This window comes from Poromitra crassiceps, assembly GCF_964638095.1.
Source record: "Poromitra crassiceps genome assembly, chromosome: 6".
NCBI classification, from domain to species: domain Eukaryota; kingdom Metazoa; phylum Chordata; class Actinopteri; order Beryciformes; family Melamphaidae; genus Poromitra; species Poromitra crassiceps.
Genome location: NC_139627.1, coordinates 50,950,679 through 50,971,235, shown reverse-complemented (window position 1 = coordinate 50,971,235; position 20,557 = coordinate 50,950,679). Strand labels below are relative to the sequence as shown.

At 45.2% G+C, this 20,557-nt stretch overlaps 1 protein-coding gene across 1 annotated transcript in view; it reads left to right on the top strand.

The window, feature by feature from the left end:
• The window catches only part of LOC310778171 (inactive dipeptidyl peptidase 10-like), a gene marked incomplete at both ends in the record, with an annotated part of 193,094 nt that overhangs the window by 114,496 nt on the left and 58,041 nt on the right, over window positions 1-20,557 (top strand). The window contains 2 exons of the mRNA XM_083638527.1: window positions 13,024-13,118; window positions 14,400-14,474. Of these exons, the coding sequence (XP_083494653.1) occupies window positions 13,024-13,118; window positions 14,400-14,474 (170 nt within the window). The remainder of the gene's footprint in view (window positions 1-13,023; window positions 13,119-14,399; window positions 14,475-20,557) is intronic.

The following is a 20,557-nucleotide window of genomic DNA, read 5'->3' as shown; positions in this document are numbered from 1 at the left end:
TCCAGCCTGTCCCAGAGGGAGAAGACCCAGCTCCTGGACGTCCCCGTGGATCCTAAGGGCCTGTTCGGTCCAGCCGTTGCCTCCATGCAAAAACGCTGTGAGGAGAAAAAGAAGGAAGGTGAAGCGCTACACCTGTGCCTGCCCAGGAGAGCGCCTCCTCCTCCCCCCCCCGCTGCTGCACCCAGGCAGTTCGCCCAGACCGCCGCCCGACCAGGCTACCGCGGTCCCAAGCGACAGCCCTCCCCCGGCCCACCCCAGACGGGCGGACGGGGACACAGCAAGCCGCCAGAACAGAGAGGCGCGTGGGGGAAGAAAACCTTTGCCGCCGTGGTGACGCAGGGAGACCAAGCTGGTCCTCCCGCCACGACGGGGGCGAGGAAGAAGAGGCGTACTTAGTGCGCTGTTGCCGGGGGAAGACGACGGGTCCAGTCAGACGACCGATTCGCTACCCCCGAGGGATGTTCTGTTCCCGAAACAGTTACAGAGAGCGTGTTCCGGGCTCTCCAAGAGGCGTGCAGAGGCCACATCGGCGCTCAGCTCACAGCCACTGGAAGAGAAGGGTTTGCCCAGCAGAGAGCTCAGTGGAGCCGCAGCTGTATCGCACAAGTGTAACAGGGTTCAAATGTTACACAAGCACATACCAGTGTCCCTCCCTTCCCAATGTAAAACGTTCATTAAAGATGTTTACAGGCGCGCATCCAGGCCACGAGCCGAGGGCGCAGCCCAATATTGTGAAAACAATAAAAGAAAAAACATTAAAAATAATGAATGTGGCGCAAGCCTGGAACATGAGCGGGCAAGTCCTCGTTACGCCGCATGGGGGAGCCATTGCTCTGCCTGTGGTGCAACGACCAAGCCAGCAAAACACAGTGAGTACGGGTGCCGCGAAGGCTCATCTCACAGTGTCTGCTCAGCCCGAGCTAGCAGCGAGGCCGGCTTTGGGCCCGCTTGCGGACCGGGCTCAGCAGTGGCAGGCGTGTGTGACGTCAGATTGGGTCATAAAGACTGTAACAAAGGGTTACAGGCTCCAATTCGCATCAACACCACCGCGGTTCAACGGGATACTGCAGTCACAGGCCCGTGGGGAAAAAGCCCGTGTTTTGCAGGAGGAAATAACCTCGCTGCAGAAGAAGGGGGCTATTCAGACGGTACCATCAGAATAGAACCACAGCGGTTTTTACTCGAGGTACTTTCTGGTCCCCAAGAAAGGAGGAAGTCTGCGACCGATACTGGATCTGCGGGCTCTGAACGGATACCTAAGACGGTACAGATTCAGAATGCTGACAAACGCAGCCGTATTACGCAGTGTGCGTCCGGGCGATTGGTTTGCATCAATAGACCTGAAAGACGCCTACTTTCACATCCATATTTATCCGCCTCACAGAAAGTATCTCAGGTTTGCCTTCAAAGGAATAACCTACGAGTTCATGGTGCTCCCGTTCGGACTCTCACTGAGTCCCAGGGTATTTGTGAAATGCACCGAGGCAGCGATCGCCCCCCTGAGGGAGAGGGGCATTCGCTTGGCAACGTATATAGACGACTGGCTTATACTGGCAGATTCACCCCAGCATATCCAGGCGCAGACCAGACAGCTTACGTCGCATCTGGGAGCCCTGGGTTTCACAATAAACTGGGAGAAAAGTGTTTTGACCCCCACTCAAAAGATCACTTTTATAGGTCTGCATCTAGATTCAGTTGTTTTCAGGGCACGTCTGTCGGCGGAAAGGGAGGAAGCCTTTCGGGCTTGTCTGACACTTTTTCGCAGAAGGGCGCTGCTAAAATTCAAGGTGTGTCTCAGGTTGCTGGGCCTGATGGCGTCAGCGCTTGTGGTGATCCCACTCGGCCGGTTATACATGAGGCCGGTTCAGCGGTGGGTGACGTCACTCAACCTGAGTCCGACGCACCACGGTCACCAGGGCACATGGAGCTCACAGCTGAGGGGGTTTCACATAAACCTTCTGGAGCTCCAGGCGGTCTCGCTGGCACTAAGGCATTTCCTACCCTTCCTGAAGGGGAGGCATGTCCTGGTCAGAACAGACAACACCACGGTGGTGGCGTATATCAACAGACAGGGTGGGCTGCGCTCCTACCGACTTCACATGTTGGCACACAGACTGACTGTGTGGAGCGACTCTCACTTGTCACTGAGAGCCACGCATGTGCCGGGGATATTGAACCGGGCGGCAGATTTGCTGTCCCGAGGCAACCCCCGTTACAAAGATTGGAAACTTCACAGCTAAGTGATGTCCCAAATCTGGATGAAATACGGTCGGGCGGAGATAGACCTGTTCGCATCGGAAGAGGATGCTCAGTGCCCCTGTTTTATTCCCTGACCGGTCGGGCTGCGCCGATGGGGCTGGACGCCTTGGCACACGAGTGGCCGCGTGTCCCCCTGTATGCTTTTCCCCCATTAGAGCTGATCACTCCTACTCTTGCCAGAGTGAGAGAGAGGGGCCATGCTCTGATCCTGATAGCTCCACGCTGGCCGGGGAAAACCTGGCTGGCGGAGATAATTCAGCTGCTGTGCGGCACGCCGTGGCCTCTGCCTCTCCGCGGAGATCTCCTGACGCAGGCTCGCGGGGAGATCTTCCATCCTCATCCGGAGCGCATGGCCCTATGGGCCTGGCCCGTGAGAGGCAAAATCTGACTACTGTCGGGCTTCCACGAAGTGTCATTGAGACTATTCAGAGCGCCAGAGCCTCCTCTACGCGCTGCGCATACGATGGTAAATGGCGCGCGTTCGAGGAGTGGTGCGTAAAAGCCGGGGAGGTGGCTTTTCAGAGCCCCGTACCGGTGATCCTGACGTTTCTGCAGGGGCTGCTGGATAAAGGCTTGGCTTTCTCCACTGTCAAAGTGTACTTAGCCGCTATATCGGCATGTCACATTGGCTTTGGGGACAAAACGGCGGGTCAGCATCCTCTCATTTGTCGGTTTATGAAAGGGGCACGACGCCTGCGCCCGGTTTCAAGGGACTTGGCTGCCCCGTGGGATTTGGCTATGGTGCTTGAGGCGCTATCACGCCCACCTTTTGAGCCTTTACATCACGTAGAGCTTAAAATACTCTCCTTTAAGACCACTCTGTTGCTCGCTTTGGCTTCGGCTAAACGCGTGAGTGACATACATGCGTTGTCGGTGAATCCGGCGTGCATGCGGTTTTCAGGGGTGGATAAGGTGGTAATGAGACCTAATCCTGTTTTTGTGCCTAAGGTTTTCAACCCGGCAGTGCCATATCGCCCTATTGAGCTATATGCTTTTCATCCCCCTCCTTTTTCCTCGGGAGAGGAGGAGCGGCTTAATGCGCTTTGCCCGGTGCGGGCGTTACGCATATACATTGACAGGACAGCTGGCTTCAGGAAGTCTGAACAGCTGTTTGTGTCATGGGCTACGTCACACTTGGGGAAGCCTCTCACGAAGCAGCGTTTGTCACACTGGATCGTGGGGGCTATTACCATGGCGTATGATAGTAGGGGGATTCCTCCCCCTGAGGGTCTGCGGGCTCATTCCACGCGTGGAATGGCCACGTCATGGGCTCTGTTTCGAGGGATTTCTGTGGAGGAGATATGTGCGGCTGCCAGCTGGGCGACGCCTCATACCTTCACCAGATTTTACAGGTTGGATGTCACTGCGCCTACACTGTCTCACACAGTGCTGAGCGTGAGTTGAGACACCAACTGTCCCTGTTGACTATCGTAACTGGTTGTATTCTCGGTCTTCGAGGTAAGCTTGTCTGACAATACGGGAGTCTCTATATCCCATAGTGAGATACCGAAACAAATGTTGAAAGAGAACTTTAGGTTAAGAAATTAACCCCTGTTCTCTGAGACATTTGTGAGGTATCTCACCAGACAGCCCTCCTTGCCTGGAGCGAGGAAGAGGTTGTGCTTGCTTAGACTGAGGGTAAGGATGTGACGTCAGGCTCTTATAGTAGGGGAAGCTCCCTCCCCCTAGGGAGCAGACGTCACGTCCGTCAGCCAGTCAGGACTGGCGTAATGCAATAAATGCTTCTAGGAAACAGCGCAGAGAGCGTGTTCCCATAGTGAGATACCTCACAAATGTCTCAGAGAACAGGGGTTAATTTCTTAACCTAAAGTTCCTACTGCCTGTGCTTGGGAGGCCGGAATAATCTCATTGGTTGAGTTCAATCTCAGTGGGCGGAGTTAGCCTGAAGCTCAGTGGAAAGGCAGGTGAGGTAAGAGGACGAATTAAGCTAATGGAGCCTACTAAATTGCTACTGGGGGGAAAAATGATAATTTCACCACAATAAGTTTTCTATTTAGCCTCACTGACCTTCAAATTCAAATTAGCCATGGTAGCATATTAGGTAAGCTAGTTAGGTAGCCTGCTGACCTTCCAAGATCATTAATGCCATGGTCAAGAATGAATGAAAACAGCCAGTTCGTTAAGGTGTTGTGGTTCTTTGGTTCCGCGTTTAACTCAAAAATGAATTGAGATTTCTGCCTCCATAGCACCTCTGCCTCCAAGAAATCTTTGTATAACCAAAACTACTCCAATCTGTCCTTATTTTAAGTGGCGACTGTGTCATTCTGCCTTCACTCCCTGCAGTGTGTCAAATCGGTTGTTTTGTTGTTGTTCTTTCATATTGTATTTGCCTAATGTGAAGAATACTCACCAAACTTAATTCAGCCGGTCATTTCTAAAGGAAAGGCGTCAACATTTTCTGGCTCATCAGAAAGACCACACATCTGTGCACAAGCCCCAGAGGAGAGATATGCATATTATTTTATATTCAACCCTGTTTACAGCATCACTATAAACTTTATAGTATAAAGGTTGGAATTTTGACCAGAAAAATATCTCCTCTGAATTAAGCACAAAGCAGCAGAAAAATGATCTCAGTTCCTTCTCTGATTTATGACAGATGAGTATGTCCCACTAGTGAGGAAAGATATTTTTCCTTCTGAAATATTGACAGAAGTATAAACCTTCCAGATCCAATTACTTGAAAGTTTATGACGGCATATATATTCTAATAAAATGGAAAAGTCTCAGAGGACATTTATCAGCAGGAGGTAATGTGCTGACTTACAGTGTAAGCTACTCGTGACAAGTCAGGAAATGGGAAATGGCATTCCTAAATGTAAAGTAGAAGTACGATTGAGAAAATGAGCTAAGAATTGTTTGCTCTCAGTATTTTTCATTCACAGGTTTTGCAGCCACTGCAGCCAAACTTAAAACCAGACTTCAGACGGCCCAAAATAAACTGGTGAGGGTTGTCCAGGGCCTACACCCCAGAACCTCTCTCCTCCGCTCTCACTTCCTCAGCCTCAGGTGGTTGAGAGTGGAGGAGAGGGTTTCTCATATCAAGCTGTGTATGGTCCACAGGATCATTAATCTGAAAGCCCCTGTGTACCTCTCTGGCTATTTCCGGAGGGTTAGCGAGATGCACAGCCATTCCACCAGGGGAAGCTCAACTAACGTTGTTCTTTTTAAATTTAAAACCTTAATAGGTAAATTTACTTTTTTATACTCAGCAGCGATCCTGTGGAACAGTCTCCCCGAAAATATTAAGGATCTCAGGTCTAAACTCACGTATAAGTCCACCTTAAAACAGTGGCTACAGAGCGGCCCCTAAGGTTGGCCCTTTCTGCAGTAATTGATTCGAAATGATTATTGCAGAAGTGTAAAATGTTGTACTGTTTTACATGTATATTTGTATGTTTATTTAGGTACGTGTATATGGGTGGACGTGTGTACGCGTGTATTTATATACATATAGATGGCTTTTTTTTTCTTTTTTTTTTATGTGTAACGCATGTAATGTCTATTGTGTTCAATGTCCCTTGCGCACACACGCGCTCATACATGCACACATACACTCACTCCATTTGCTTCACTTCAAGGACCACAATGGAAATAAGCCCTCGGGCTTTGTTGTGTTTTATTCCTTTTGTTTCAATGAATCTGGTCTTACGCTGTATTTCTCGTGCCATTGTTTCAATAAAGTATTCAATCAATCAATCAAGCTCGGTCGCTTCAAAATAAGTAGGAGCTTCGTTGAGCTGAAACTTTAGATGCAATTAGGGCTACACGGAGGAAATAATTCGCCTTTTTCACCTCAGCCACTTTGTGTCTAAAAGGCAGGAAGTGACACAGGTGCAAGCGAACATTAGTGAGGGCACTGGAACCCTCACTAATGTTTGCTTACACCTGTCCCTGCCTTTTAGACACAACATGACTGCTGGTGAAATAGGCCCATGGGGCAAAGGCAAGAGCCATAGTGATTATGAAATACAATGATTCCTGCATCTGTAAACTCATTCTTATCATGAAAAACATATCCCAACTGATCCCATTGCAATATACCAATATATATCTCAAAAGCTCCAAAGTAAACATCAACGTTTTCAAAGGAAAACAAGACTATGTTACCATTGACAATCTTAAAAATAATAAATAAATAAATACATACATAAATAAATAAAGTAATTTAAGAGTGTAAACAGCAAACGATACTAAACAGAAAAACAGGTCCAAAGGAGCTTTGATAAGTGGAGCGAAAGGTTTATCACTGTAACTTTTAACTTTCAGACTACTTTGAAGCCGCTCTGTGTACTATTTTCTCATGCAGAACAGAGCGCAGGGGGAAAAGTTCATGGCATCCTATCAGCAAGGCATTTCAAGCATCATGGATTTGAAATGTAAGGCTTTAAAGTGAATGTGTGAATCTGTATGAGTATAGCCTATAGCACGGGTGTCCACACTTTTTTTGAATGGGGGCCAGATTAGATAATGTGAAAATGCCGGGGGGCCATGCAGCTGCTTCTCGCATCATATGGGTTATAAAAAAAATAATAATAATAATAATCACGTACAATAAACCCTTTCCACTGGGGCCATTTTGTGTCGAAAATAAACACAGGTGCAAGCAAAACACTAATGATGGTTTCCAAATTCCAATCATGGACGTTTGAAACCCTCATTAGTGTTTTGCTTGCACCTGTGTTTTTACCCTGCCTTTTGGACACAAGATGGCCCCCGTGAGAAGGGTCTATTGTACTTTGTTTACCATCTGAAAACATTAGTTCTACATGTGCTGTTCCTACTTGGTTCCTGTGCAAACTGTATGATAGTGCTGCTGTCATCGTTAGGTGAAGGGAAAAAAAGCTAATTGAACTTGCTTGATTAACCAATACTGTGTGGAGGGCCACATATAGTATATTTTGAGAGACAAGCCGAGGGCCACTTAAAATCTGTCCGCGGGCCGCAATTGGCCCCAGGGCCGGACTTTGGACATGCCTGGCCTATAGCTATATAAGAGATTCTGTTTAAAATGAGATTTCAACCAATTGGGTGGGGGGTGGGGATCACGCCATCAGTCCTTTTATAAACTAAAAGACATGTGTTCGTAGACTATAGTCACATTTAAGAATAATGATCTGTGTTTTTACATCAAAATATGGAAAATCTATCCCATGACTAAAAGACTTTGCACATAGAGTCTGTTTTTTCGTCCGAAATTGACGCACCGAGTCCGACAATTATGTCCGTCATTTAAGTTTTCAGACAAGGTTCGATTTTCTGCGCTTTTCCGCATCCATGAAAAGCGTTTTGACAGTTGTTTGACCACCCAGAGCCGCCGTAGTGTTGCTATTCACAATGAAAAATGGCGTCTGAGAAGTTAATTAACTTCGTCTCCCAGCACAAAGCATTTTTATGACAAAGCAGCTAGGAGTGTGTGTGTGTGTGTGTGTGTGCGTGTGTGCGTGCGTGCGCGCGCGTGTGTGTGTGTGTGTGTGTGTGTGTGTGTGTGTGTGTGTGTGTGTGTGTGTGTGTGTGAGCCACACAGACACACTGCCAGCCGCTGTTCTAGATCAATAGAAGATTGCGGTAGTTTTCATTGGATAATTAACGCATCGGACTCTCAATAACTGTCAAACTAGATGAATGATGAATAGTTTGACAGTTATTGAGAGTTGATTTGAGTTAATGAGTTATTAATTTGAGTTAGTGTGGACCAGTGATGTCACTGGTCCACACTTTAACACTCAATAACTGTCAAATTAAATGACAGACTTCAAAACCGTTTACAGTTTTCTGATATACTACTGATGTTCTAATGATGCAAAGTTGGTTGAAAATGGGCGGAGTGTTCCTTTTAAGACAGAACTTTGGCAGCAGAAGTAAGTACAGTGGTCATACACCATGCTTAGCCTTTGATGTAACTGTGTTACATCATGAAGCTCACTGCTCGCTGGCACCTGTGTTTTTCTGAACAGCTGAGCAGGCTGTTTCAAGCCAGCAGGGTCAACGGTCCCATTAGTCTCATGCTGTTGACACCAATAGCGAATGATGCGGTGAAATAAGTGTAGGTATGGTGTAGTGCAGTAGCCTACAGCTCTGATGAGTGAATGATGTAGGTATGGTGTAGTGCAGTAGCCTACAGCTCTGATGAGTGAATGATGTAGGTATGGTGTAGTGCAGTAGCCTACAGCTCTGATGAGTGAATGATGTAGGTATGGTGTAGTGCAGTAGCCTACAGCTCTGATGAGTGAATGATGTAGGTATGGTGTAGTGCAGTAGCCTACAGCTCTGATGAGTGAATGATGTAGGTATGGTGTAGTGCAGTAGCCTACAGCTCTGATGAGTGAATGATGTAGGTATGGTGTAGTGCAGTAGCCTACAGCTCTGATGATGAGTGAATGATGTAGGTATGGTGTAGTGCAGTAGCCTACAGCTCTGATGAGTGAATGATGTAGGTATGGTGTAGTGCAGTAGCCTACAGCTCTGATGATGAGTGAATGATGTAGGTATGGTGTAGTGCAGTAGCCTACAGCTCTGATGAGTGAATGATGTAGGTATGGTGTAGTGCAGTAGCCTACAGCTCTGATGATGAGTGAATGATGTAGGTATGGTGTAGTGCAGTAGCCTACAGCTCTGATGATGAGTGAATGATGTAGGTATGGTGTAGTGCAGTAGCCTACAGCTCTGATGAGTGAATGATGTAGGTATGGTGTAGTGCAGTAGCCTACAGCTCTGATGAGTGAATGATGTAGGTATGGTGTAGTGCAGTAGCCTACAGCTCTGATGATGAGTGAATGATGTAGGTATGGTGTAGTGCAGTAGCCTACAGCTCTGATGATGAGTGAATGATGTAGGTATGGTGTAGTGCAGTAGCCTACAGCTCTGATGAGTGAATGATGTAGGTATGGTGTAGTGCAGTAGCCTACAGCTCTGATGAGTGAATGATGTAGGTATGGTGTAGTGCAGTAGCCTACAGCTCTGATGATGAGTGAATGATGTAGGTATGGTGTAGTGCAGTAGCCTACAGCTCTGATGATGAGTGAATGATGTAGGTATGGTGTAGTGCAGTAGCCTACAGCTCTGATGATGAGTGAATGATGTAGGTATGGTGTAGTGCAGTAGCCTACAGCTCTGATGAGTGAATGATATATCCAAGATAACTGGGACACTCTTAATACAGGTGAGATAGCTGGGACACTCTTAATGCAGGTGAGATAGCTGGGACACTCTTAATGCAGGTGAGGTAGCTGGGACACTCTTAATGCAGGTGAGATTGATAGCTGGGACACTCTTAATGCAGGTGAGGTAGCTGGGACACTCTTAATGCAGGTGAGGTAGCTGGGACACTCTTAATGCAGGTGAGATTGATAGCTGGGACACTCTTAATGCAGGTGAGATTGATAGCTGGGACACTCTTAATGCAGGTGAGATTGATAGCTGGGACACTCTTAATGCAGGTGAGATAGCTGGGACACTCTTAATGCAGGTGAGATTAATGCAGGTGAGATAGCTGGGACACCCTCATCCTCAGAGCCTTTTCTGATGGAAGTGTTGTCAACTCAACGGGACAATACCCTGTTTACTTTGGCTGTAAAATGTTTTTATATATAATTTGATTCATGTGATGCATGTAAAAAAAAGAAAGGCTGTATTTAAGTTTAACTGCGGGTCTAAAAGACAAGGACTCTTTTGAAGATCAAACCTAATACACCCGTTTATCACAAGCAATCCATCTGTCTTTCACGTTTATTTTCTTATCATTATACTCCAAGGTATTTAGAGTGTTTGCTGTTTTATAGCTCGCTTGCCTGAGATTGATGCCTCAGAGCTGATTCGCTGACATTTACATGAGATGGAGACCTTGAAATGCTTTCGACCTATCAAAAGCAGGCCTCCCTGGATTGTAAAATTGGTGTGGGATTAGATGGAGTTATTGCAGCCACTCCTGTCATAGTTCCCACTGTCAGAGAAGTGCAATCTCACTGAGCCATGAAGTTGTCACAGACACTGTAGATCAGTGGTACTCAACCTTGCCCTACTCAGGAGCCACACTGACAAAAAAAAAAAAAAGCTTTGCAAGAGCCACAATCCCCCCCAAAAGTCAATTTCCTCTCATTATTTTTATTAGATTGTTTATTTATTTTTTATTTTTTTTTCTATCAATTTATTTATTTAGGTATTTATGTATTTATGTATTTATTTATTTTAAGTAGGGCTTAAAAGAGCCACAACTACCCATAAAATAATGTCTTGGACTATTTTCAATAATGATAATGCATCACATCTTACCTCTAATAGTAGACGAGACCAACGCCGAGTAGTCTCGCTTGAACCCCGAGTGAATCGGCCAGTGTTGTCTTGATGATTAGTCTGTCTGTGGCAGGGGCAGATCAGGAAGTGAAATGAAACGGTTTGCGGCAGCCACTTCAGCCATAACCACAAAATAACAAAATAACTTCCAAACAAACTGTTAGAATATAACGAGAGATGTTTGCGAGAGTAGCAAGCCCCTGCATGGCGTTCTCCGTGTTTATGGTCCTGTTGCTAGGCAGAGCGAAATGGTTGAAGGCAGGCAGCTGCCGTAAACCGTTTAGTTTCACTTCCTGGTTATCCGGCCCGCCGGAAGACAGACACAGACTCTATAATCATCAAGAGAGCAATCTCCAATTCACACGGCTTTGGTCTCAGCTACTATTATAGGTAAGATGTGATGCATCAATATTACATTTAGACTGTTTAATAACAATCGAAAATCTTGCTCGTAGCTGCTTTAACAGCTAACACCCAGTTCAGGTCATATCACAGTGCACCCCCCCTTTCTTTGAGGTTGTATAACCCATTCATTGTTAGGCTCGCTCCCTTTCTCTGATGCTGTCTCCTCACCCATTCACAGTTTACCACACATGTGGCAATAACCAATCAGCCCAAGCTATTCCTCTCCAGCTGATCCCAATCACCCAATCAGCGTAGTATATCAGGGTCCATGTTTTACTCTGTTTGCTATGTGCTGTGTATGTGCCATGTGTCATTCTCAGTTGCTGATCATCATCGCTGAAGCAGTTGTTTTCGCCCCACCTGACCACCTCCTCCCCTGACCACCACCATCGCCATGACTCCTGATTGAAGAATTCCCTATGGGGGATTTCCTATCCTATTCTTCACTGACGACGCCCTCTCATCATCTCAGGAGAGCGTCATCATATCATGGAGTCATACGCCAAAATGAATTTGTTGTATCACTAAAGCTTGTTAAACTTTCTACTAGTCTCTCATGATTGAAGGAGCCGCATGTGGCTCTAGAGCCTCGGGTTGAGTATCACTGCTGTAGAGCCTCCTAAATTAGCCTTTTAGTTGTTGTTGTTGTAGTTTTTTATCTTCACTCTTGTCAAACATGTTCTTCTCTGCAACACACTGGTGCCATCCTTTCATCTAATTGTTATCTTGCCTAGTGTACTGTGAGGTATTAAGTGTGTAGTGTGTGTGTATACTGTGAGGTATTAAGTGTGTAGTGTGTGTGTGTGTGTGTGTATACTTCATTATTTTAAAAAGGACTTCCCTTTGTAATCCACTTAACCACTTGCCAGTGTCTCTGACTTACTGCGACCTCTTTTTCAACTAATTGCACTTTTCCAGCAACCCCAATTACCTCGTGTAGAAAGATGGAGATGGTTTGTAGATTATTGAGAAATTGGTAATAAGACAAAAAGAAAAAGAAGAGAAAAAAGCCTGTTATAAAATCTACTCCAAATGTAGCCACAGGCCAGCTTTCACATCCTAAAACTTAACCTCCACCAAGACTGAACAATTCTCCAACTTTCTGTTAGACCCATCGCTGACATCGCTGCTATCCCTTCAAGTTAAATTGATTTATTGACCCGACAAACACACTCTTAAGGCTGGCTTTACACGGTGAAACTTTCACGCAACTTAGCTGCTTGAAACTGAGGTGAAACTTAAGTTGCAAGTGATTTGCATGGTGTAAAGCCCTCTGCAACGCACTTGAAACTTGTCTGAAACTCAGCTGCAACAGTTGCAAAACTCTCGACTTTTTGAAACTAGTTTCATGCAACAGCCAATCAAAACACTGATAAATAGGCTATTAATGCACTGATGGATCTCATCCTGTTCTCCAGGAGAGCCATAATGAAAGAAAGTAGCCAGTGGCAGAAGAAAACCTGATACAACACATCTGAATTGATATTATGTCCAGTTAGAAAACTATACAAAATAAGATGCAAGTTACTATGAATGAATGACACTCCCCACTTTATACAATATGTACTGTAGCGAGAGAGAGAAAAGCAAAAACAATATTACAGATGAAACATTACCGATCTAGCTAGCTTGTTTTAGTGAAACAATCTACCGTGTTGCGGGAGACTTGATTATTTTTTATTTGTTTTGTGTAAATGTCAAGTTGCATGAAAATTGTTTCATGCAATTTGCAAGCTGCAACTAGTTGCCTGAAAGTTTCAGCGTGTAAAGCACAGTCAAATCTCTATCCGTAGACTAGCCAGACTGAACTCTCAACTCATTATACTCAATTTTCATCTTCAGAGGCAGTCCTCCACTCAGTGGAGTGGGTGGATTGGAAGGTCTGGACCCAATAGATAGACTCAAGGCTATAGTGCCAACATTCAGTAGTTGTGGCTAAAAAACAATATCCGGTGCCAGATTTAATGGAACCCACCTCCGCAGATAATGACTCAAGCTCTTCATGTCTGTATTCTTTTCTTTCGTCATACTGTCTGTCTGTCCTAGAGGAGGAGATCGTTTTTCGGAGCTGGGATGGAGATATTTTGAAAGCCAACACACGCAGCAACGAGACAGACCTCCTACTGAAAAACACCACATTTGTGAGTAGCCTACTACTAGTTATCCTGCAAAAAAAAAGTGAATTTTCTAAGCAAGTGTCAGTACAGTATGTTGTAACACGGCTGAATACCTGAGTTTTATCAAGAAAATGGCACCAGATTCAATATCAATATTATCGAAACAATGAGAATGATTTGCATTGCAAACAACTTAAATTATCTGGATTTTTATCATTTAAGCTTTAAGAAAAATACCATTTCATGACTCAATGGTAGATGAAAATGACTTATTTGTGTTCTTTGGGCTGCATGCCCAGTGCCCAATAGACCCTTCTCACGGGGGCCATTTTGTGTCGTAATGGCAGGGTAAACACAGGTGCAAGCAACACACTAATGAGGGTTTCCAATTTCCATGATTGGAAGTTGGAAACCCTCATTAGTGTTTTGCCTGCACCTGTGTTTACCCTGCGATTTCGACACAAAATGGCCCCCGTGAGAAGGGTCTATCATGACTGCCTGTCTCACTGATCAGTCATACAGTATTTAAAATACAAAATGAGTCACTGTATTCCAGTACAGTTTAAATTGGTGGTATTCTGAATACCGTTACTTTCTTTCAAAATAGAATGGGGAATACTTTTATTTGTTTTTGTTTAGTTTGTCTTTGCTGGAAAATTCACATGAAGCACACAACCTGTGCGTGCGCAGTGTACCTGCCTCTCGACAACCCTGCTGCTCCCTGTGCAGATCTGTGTATATCAGGGTAGGAATTTTGTTATTTTAGGGGGAAGGCCATCTGACCTTCGTCGTCGCAACTTTTTTTAGGGCACAAGGTCACATTGGATAGTTGGTGGTCGGCGCCAATTTTTATCCAATCAGAGAAAAGTTGACATTTTCTGGGAAACGGAAGGTCGCATCGCGATGCTTATACAGGAGTAAATGTATTTTTTCACCCCGAATCCAATGCCCCCATCCGTGAGTCTCTACGAGTTACGGTTGCAGAGATTCGTCCGCCCTGCATGCAGGGCTACAGGAGAGAGATAGAGGACAGCGGGGGGGTTGGGGGTTTCAAGTCACTGACCAAACACTCTATTTCAGTGATTGCTGTCAGAATATAGAGCCATTAACACCCATTTTAACACAAAAAACATTGCTGAATGTACCTTTAACTTGAGTATTCTAATTGAATAGGTTACTACATTTTAGGGCATGTATTCAGTATTCTGTAGTGGAATACATTTTAAAATTAACCCTCCGAACACTCTTACAATTGTAAATTGTCAAAAAAAAAATGATGTCGCTCATGTCTGGTTCCTCCCACAGGCAACATTTAAGGCCTCTAAGTTTGCAGTTTCTCCAGATCTGAACTTTGTTCTTCTGGGATATGATGTCAAGCAGGTGAGAACCTCTTAATATTCCAGATAAATGTATTCCAATATTGTTGTTTGGCTTGGGGAGACATTGTCATTAAGGGCCATAATTTCCCTCAGAGAGCAGAGCTGATCGACTTAAAGGCACCCTCATGTGAATTCTCAAGGCATCCTCGCATATCGATGCTTTGTTGCCTTAGTCAGCTCTGTTTGCTCCATCATGTCTAGACATAAACTCATTTTATCTGTTGAAGTCCAACTACAATTCAGTTTTAGCTATGCTACCGAGTGTTTTCCCAATAAAATCCAGCAGTATATCCAGTCAGTGGATGACAGCATCAAGGGCATATAAGAGAGGCAAAGCAATGGCAAAAGCGGTGATTTGCCGCGGTGTTGCGGGCTGTTGATTTGCTGCGGTGTTGCGGGCTGTTGATTTGCTGCGGTGTTGCGGGCTGTTGATTTGCTGCGGTGTTGCGGGCTGTTGATTTGCTGCGGTGTTGCGGGCTGTTGATTTGCTGCAGTGTTGCGGGCTGTTGATTTGCTGCGGTGTTGCGGGCTATTTTGCATCTGTGAATAGTGTGAATTTGTGAGGAAAGGTCGTCCGCTGGGTGAATGTCTGTGGAAATGTCATCTTGCAAGTCGGCTGAAGTGGACCAAAGATGGGACCAAGAGAAAGCAAAGCCGCTTTAACAGTAACACATTGTCCACACTCTTTGTGGACCCCGTAAGCAATCCTGAAACTAACGTGTGCTATGTGGAGATTTTCCTGAGGATTAATGATTTAAACCAGTGATTCCCAAACTGTGGGCCGCGGCCCGTCCTGCACGTGGGCCGACCAGGAGAAAATTTAAAATTAAAAAAAAAATTAGGCGGATGTTTTTGGACAAATACAAACTACCAAATGGACTGTACTTGACTAGGAAGGTTGGATAATACACTAACAAAGTACGTTAGAGCACCCAAATCAGTGTTTTTATTTCACTATACATCCTGGAACTTGGCGCTAATGGCGTTAGCATACTCCATCCACATACAGGAAACTGAATGAGCTACATCAATGCATTATAACATTGTAACAGCAATATTACTAATGTGACTTGGGTGATGTACCCCACCCAGCCTGCGAGCTTTCAAACCATATGTCAGGCTAATCAATCTAGCTAAAAGCCAAGCAAATGGCAGTGCATTGTTTGGAGAGTAGGAAGTGAAATGCGTGCACATTTTCTTTTCAAAATCAACTGTCAAGTCCCACTTTAACCCCTGTGCACGCAAATACTTCTGATGAGTAAGGGGGAGAAAATGTTGGCAATCTGGCCTTTCGGTATTTTGCAGATTTCTTTGTATTATTAATTAATGGATTATTAATTTGCCGTATGCCAAGCTTCACATGCTCTGTTAATGAAATAAAAACATATAGGGAAATACATCATCTTAGTTGCATGTGCTGATCAGAGTTAAAGAGATTTTCAGATTTCAAAGTGGGCCCCGGTATTCTTAAGTTTGGGAAGACCCCTGATCTAAACAAACAGCCCCACACACACACACACACACACACACACACACACACACACACACACACACACACACACACACACACACACACACACACACACACACACACACACACACACACACACACACACACACACACACACACATGGTCCATCTGTGTTGTTGTCTTCACCTCTTTTCTAAAGCTTCGTGTCACATTGGCAGTCATCGCTTTTCCCCTTTTTTTTTTAAACTAGCTCCTCTCCTCGCTCTCCCCCTCCCCTCCCTGAAAAAAAAATGCCGGTAATTGCGAATCGACGAAGCGAGCGAGTAAACGTTTAGTAAAGCTATCTATCTCTTCAACTTATCATTGTGGGGCATTTAACCTTCGGCAGGAGAAAACTCAGACACAAACCAGACTGGTAACGGCGATAATTCTCTGTATGTTTATTTGAGCCATTAAGCCTTTGTCCTAAGGGGCTTCTGTAATAGCCCTGCAGGTTCGCTGTGTGTGTTTATGAATGTGTTGCAGTTTCTGTCACCCCCTTGTGGTCAGAAAAAAAAGACGCTTAGTGTTGTTATTCATTCAGTCAGTCATTTTCCATAGCCACTAATTCCTATTCAGGGTCATGCTGGAGTCTATCCCAGCATGCATTGGGCAGAAGGCAGGCCATTATGCTCGAGAGGTTGACAATCCATCACATGGCAAACGGAACACAAACACACATCCGGATCATATATAGCACACAGACCTCTAGGCCAATGTGGGAATTTGATGGGGCTTATCGTAAGTTGAATCTGATTGCGGTCTGTTTTCAAGCAGAAGGCTAATTTGAAGGGTCCTTTCATCCGGTGTTGAAAGAAGGCACTGTTGCACACTCAACACATTTTTTTTTTTTTTATGCAATTCACTGCGAGGTATTTACAGCTAATTTGTTCCTGGCTTTTGCCTTTCATTTCATCAGCAAACAGCCCCTCAAAGCAAAACGTTCACATCTGGGACTGCTTGCTGTTTATAATGCACACATTAAGCACACCGTGTAGCAGGCTTCAAAAGTCAACACATGGTGAATAATTTAAGTCGAATCACTCTCGACTCGAGCTCATTTAAAATGCCAAACACTGACTGGGAGTGAAAACACCTCTCAAAGATCAACTCACGGTGTCCAGTGTATAGAGTAATACTGTACAGTAGCCTATGACGTTCTGCTCATATTTTTCACCATAGAGGCAAAACACTACTTTGGCATACAGAGAGTGATTTTTCTCAATGGAACAGTGTTATATACTTGAATCGTATGAGTCTGGCTCCCCTGGCCAGTGACACTTAGGAATAGTCTAGGTGACAACCAAGTATAGTTTGGTGACAAGCTGGAGAGACAGTTGACGGTCGGAGAGACGGCACCCGGTACGGGATGGGTTTAGCACCCCAGCCTGGCTCTCTCGTGAGGGAGAAATCCACAAACGCTACGGATTAGCCTCCTGAAAAGCTGTGTAAAGATCGGTGCGGCCTGGGGTCCTTCAGGCTAGAGCGAGGTGCTCGCCTGACGTGCAGCGCACAGGCCTGCTTGAAGCACCCTCTTTGTCTATGGTGCGGCATAGTAGGATTGCCTTTTGGGAGGGTCTGGTGAGACGAAGGAGGAGCGCGGCCTGGATTAACCCACAGAGCCTTAGCCCTCCATGCACCGAAGGGTCTTTCAATGCTGCGGTGTAGCACTAGCTCTATTGAAGCGGATTGGGCGTGATCAACCCTTCCGCGGGCAACGTTGCAGACAGAGTAGGAAGGCTGATCCGTGAGCGGCTGCTTCTGGGAGGCGGGTCGGGGTCTTAATCGGCCTCGGCTGGGTCTACTGGGCGAGGGTGTATGATGTTCGATAGACCCGAAACACCCCACGACCCCAGTTAACATCACTGATGACGCGTCCCAGCGCATGCTGAAGCATTGTATTTTGAATCATATACAAATACACTGTTTACATTGTTTGCCCTATTTAAATTTGTTGTTGTTGTTGTTGTGATTGTGTGCTCTATTTGCTGTTTGCTGTGATTTTGTACTTGACTTGACTTTGACTTTATTTGTTTATTTGGTCAGGACAGTACACATGAATGAACAGTTACCTATACAGAGTCATCTATATGATAACAGTAAATATGTCGGATTTAGCTCACAGCTAATTTGCATCCGTAGTCCTATGTACCTGCTGCACCTTGTCTGTTGTAACGGAGCCCGCACAGCACAAGAATGTCACACGTGCGTACTTGTACTACGGAGTCACAATACAAATCTTGAATCTTGAATATGTGGTATTATATACAGTACTGTGAAAGAGTGGTTCAGGGACCCTGACATTCCATTCAAAAGAGGTTAGCACATTGAGAAAACACAAGAGTGACTATTCTGTTCAGAGCGTTCATTTTCAAACACCCTATCAACTCAGGGACAGTGAACACATCTAGCCTCTATTCTGCTATGCAGCAGACATCAAATGAATACAAAGTTGCGTGTTATGAATATGCTGTCCTTATACAATGTCACAACACTTTGCTATAGTGCCGTGTTATGTGTTTCTGAATTGCTGCAATCTGAATCAGAGATACGTACATGTGAAAATAAGCCTGGCAGCACTGGCCTATACACTTGACTATGCGGTGATAATACTGTAAATGGATTGCATTTATGTTTTGGATACTGATTCTAAGGAACTAACAGTCTTCATATGGAGCACGCAGGTTTATAGAGGACCGCAGGGATGACGTATTTTTGTAGGCTTTATCCAGAAATCGCCGTCATTTTGGTTCGTCAGTGGAAAAGTCGATGGGGTTTTAGAATGGGGATTTCACTTAAATGCATAAAATAAAGTCTGTGGTTAACAAAAGTTTGTGGGAACGCGAATTTGGGTTCAGCAGGATAATCGTCACAAACGTGAATAACTTTTATGACTTTTGAAGCGTTTTCTAAAAATCTTGTTAAAAAAAAAAAAAAAATGCATTTATGTTCCAAAAGTCATAAAAGTGAATGGCTGATTTGGTACAACAAAGCTGATAAAACGCCACGTAACGTCACGGTGGCGTTTTATCAGCTTTATTTTATGCATTAGATGAAGCATGAGCCGTTCCTGGGTGCTGGGATAACGCAAGGGATTATGGGTAATCGGCTACTGTGTGGCTAATGCCAGCGGCTGAAAATGATAGAGTAAGAGTTTATACAATTGTAACAGTTTGGTCTCAAATTTGGAGATTTTGACCAGAATCCTTTACATACCACCCCGAAAGCCATATTGGTTAAAAGCTGGAGAAAAGTGTTTTGGGGGTTTGTTACAACTTTAAGTGTTTTTCATGACATTGTGGAGTTTGGCCATTGCTATACTTTCATTCCGTTCGCCGCTCTTTGATCAGCTTGCAGTGTCGAGGCAGTCTGACCTGCCCAGTCCATCACAGTTCATAACCTCCCTGATGCTGTTGAGATGACCGCAAGTCCTCTTCACATGGCGTTCACTGTGCTCATGTAGCAATCACACTGGACACACAGAGGTCACAATCACACTGGACACACAGAGGTCACAATCACACTGGACACACAGAGGTCACAATCACACTGGACACACAGAGGTCACAATCACACTGGACACACAGAGGTCACAATCACACTGGACACACAGAGGTCACAATCACACTGGACACACAGAGGTCACAAGGGTCATTTGAGCAAACCGCTCTTTGCTCAAAACATCTTCAGTTGTGTCCCTTTCACTGTTGTAATTGGCTAAGGTCAAAGTTCAGTTGTGTTCCTTTCACGGTTGTAATTGGGTACCGTCCAAAGTATTTCCCCCCGCAAAGAAGAATTGAATCAGGCAAGTTGTTATCCAAGCATGCTGTTGAGCATTACCAGCATTTCACACCTGAAACAAGCGCTTTCATATCACATTACAAGATAAGACACTTGATTTGTGATTGTTTGGTACAGCATGGTGGCTCAGTTCCAGTCCAAAAAGAGATGACAAAACAAACACAGAAAACATACAAGCTAGAGAGGCCCAGATGGGGGTGTGTGACTGCTGTTTTTGAAGCGGGTGGTTTTGGTGGATATGGCCCTATAGCGCCCTCTAGAGGGGAGGAGCTGGAAGAGGTGGCGGGCTGGGTGGGAGGGGTCACTGGTTATTTTAGCTGCCCGGTTGGAGGTGCGTTTTGTGAATCGTGAGTTGAATGGGGGAAGGTCACGCGGCCCGACGATGATGGAGGCTTTGGTGACGATCTGGTCCAGTTTCTTTTTGCTGTGGCTGTGAGCTTCCATACCAGACAGTGAGAGAAGATGTGAGGAGGCTGTCTATATGGCTTTGTAGAAGTGGACATACAATGCCTCTAGGGTCTTTCACTTAGTATGAAACGGAACAATGTGCACAGGTTTATTTTATATAAGCCCGACAGCCGACGACACATTAAATATTGACTCAGTGCACAAGGGCTTTCATTCTTGATCAGTGTGATTTAAGCAGCGAGTAAGCGCGTCTCTATTATGCTTCACTCAAGGCTACTGCCACCATTCAGTGCATTCTTGATTTGAGCCAAAGCGCTCCTCACAGGCATCATCAGCCTGTGTTACTTTATCAGCAGTGCAGCTGG